The 1,227-nt window shown below is 61.0% G+C and overlaps 1 protein-coding gene across 1 annotated transcript; it reads right to left on the bottom strand.

The window, feature by feature from the left end:
• Positions 1 to 36: 36 nt before the first annotated feature.
• On the bottom strand, positions 37 to 1,133 carry LOC116465928 (leukocyte immunoglobulin-like receptor subfamily A member 1; the record flags this gene model as incomplete). The annotated part of the gene is made up of 3 exons (XM_032148830.2): positions 37 to 476; positions 624 to 908; positions 1,098 to 1,133. Coding segments are annotated over 3 exons (659 nt in total), but the record flags the coding sequence as incomplete, so codon positions are not given.
• Between the last annotated feature and the right edge of the window lie 94 nt (positions 1,134 to 1,227).

Here is a 1,227-nt window from a genome sequence, read left to right as displayed (position 1 = left end):
CTCCCCCGGGGCCTCACCACTGCTGATCTTCCTGTGTCTCTGGCCCCGGGAGCCCTGAGCCCTCTCGCCCCAGCATCATCCCCCCTGGAGCTGCCCTGAGAGGCGGCTCCTCCCCACCTGCCTGGAGACTCAGGGAACTCAGGGAACTCCAGGCAATGCTGCGAATGTCTCACCTGGGACCAGGAGCTCCAGGAGATCACTGGGTAAAGACCATTCATAGGGAGAGCGTGAGTCATAAGCATAGCACCTGTACGACCACCTGCGACTCGGGCTCACGGGGCCCACGGAGAAGACGGCCTGGGACCACCCATGGGCACGGGGCTGGGAGTTCAGGCATTGTGGGTGTCCATCTTCTCCTTCCTTACACAGAATGAAGCCATCAAATGCCACCTGTGAGTCACACTGGAAGGTCACTCTTCCTCCTGAGGTCACCACAGGGCTGGGCAGGGCTGAGAGGGTGGGTTTGCTGTAGAATCCTAGGAGAGAAGGAGGCACCGTGTTAAATGGGGCTCCCACCTCCCACATCATCCCCAGGGCTGGGCTGTGAGAGGCAGACGCCCCTGAGAGCCGACCCCCTTCCTGAGGGCAGAGCCTGGGGCTGGGACCCCTGAGTGTCCTCTCACCTGTCACCACCAGCTCCAGGGGGTCACTGGGCTCTGACCACTGAGTGCGGCTGTAATAGTGACAGCGATACTGCCCTGCGTGTTCCCAGGTGACGGATGGGATGGGGAACTGGCCCTTCTTCACAAGCTCTGGTCGTATCCGTGTAATCCAGGATGCTAATTTTTTCTCCCTATATAGACGGTACTCCAGGGCTTTAAGGCCCCCCTGACACCTGAGGGTCACGGGACTCCCCTGGGTGATGACAGAGCCTGGCTCAGCCCAGAGTGTGGGCTTGGGGAGGGGCCCTGGAAGGAAATCAGAGTTCAGATTCTAAGTCATTTCCCACCCAACAGATCTCAGCTCTTGGCTGCAGGACCCTCCAGAAGCCCCCATCAGTCAGCCCAGAACTGCTATTCCCCATCCCCAGCTGCACGGAGGTGGCCCCTTTTCCCCAGTGAGGAGGAGGGAACTGGGAGAGCTGGGGACAGACTCACCTGCCTGCACCTGGGTCCTGGGGCCCAGACTCAGCCCTGGAAGAGAGTTCCCTGTGAGGGATTCGCCCCCTGAAGCCTGGGCAGGTCCTCCCCTCCCTGGGATCTTTGTGAGCCCCTGGGGTCTCCTTAG

Source organism: Hylobates moloch, unplaced genomic scaffold (genome assembly GCF_009828535.3).
Source record: "Hylobates moloch isolate HMO894 unplaced genomic scaffold, HMol_V3 SCAFFOLD_15999, whole genome shotgun sequence".
Lineage (NCBI taxonomy): Eukaryota > Metazoa > Chordata > Mammalia > Primates > Hylobatidae > Hylobates > Hylobates moloch.
This window is presented reverse-complemented; position numbering and strand designations above follow the sequence as displayed.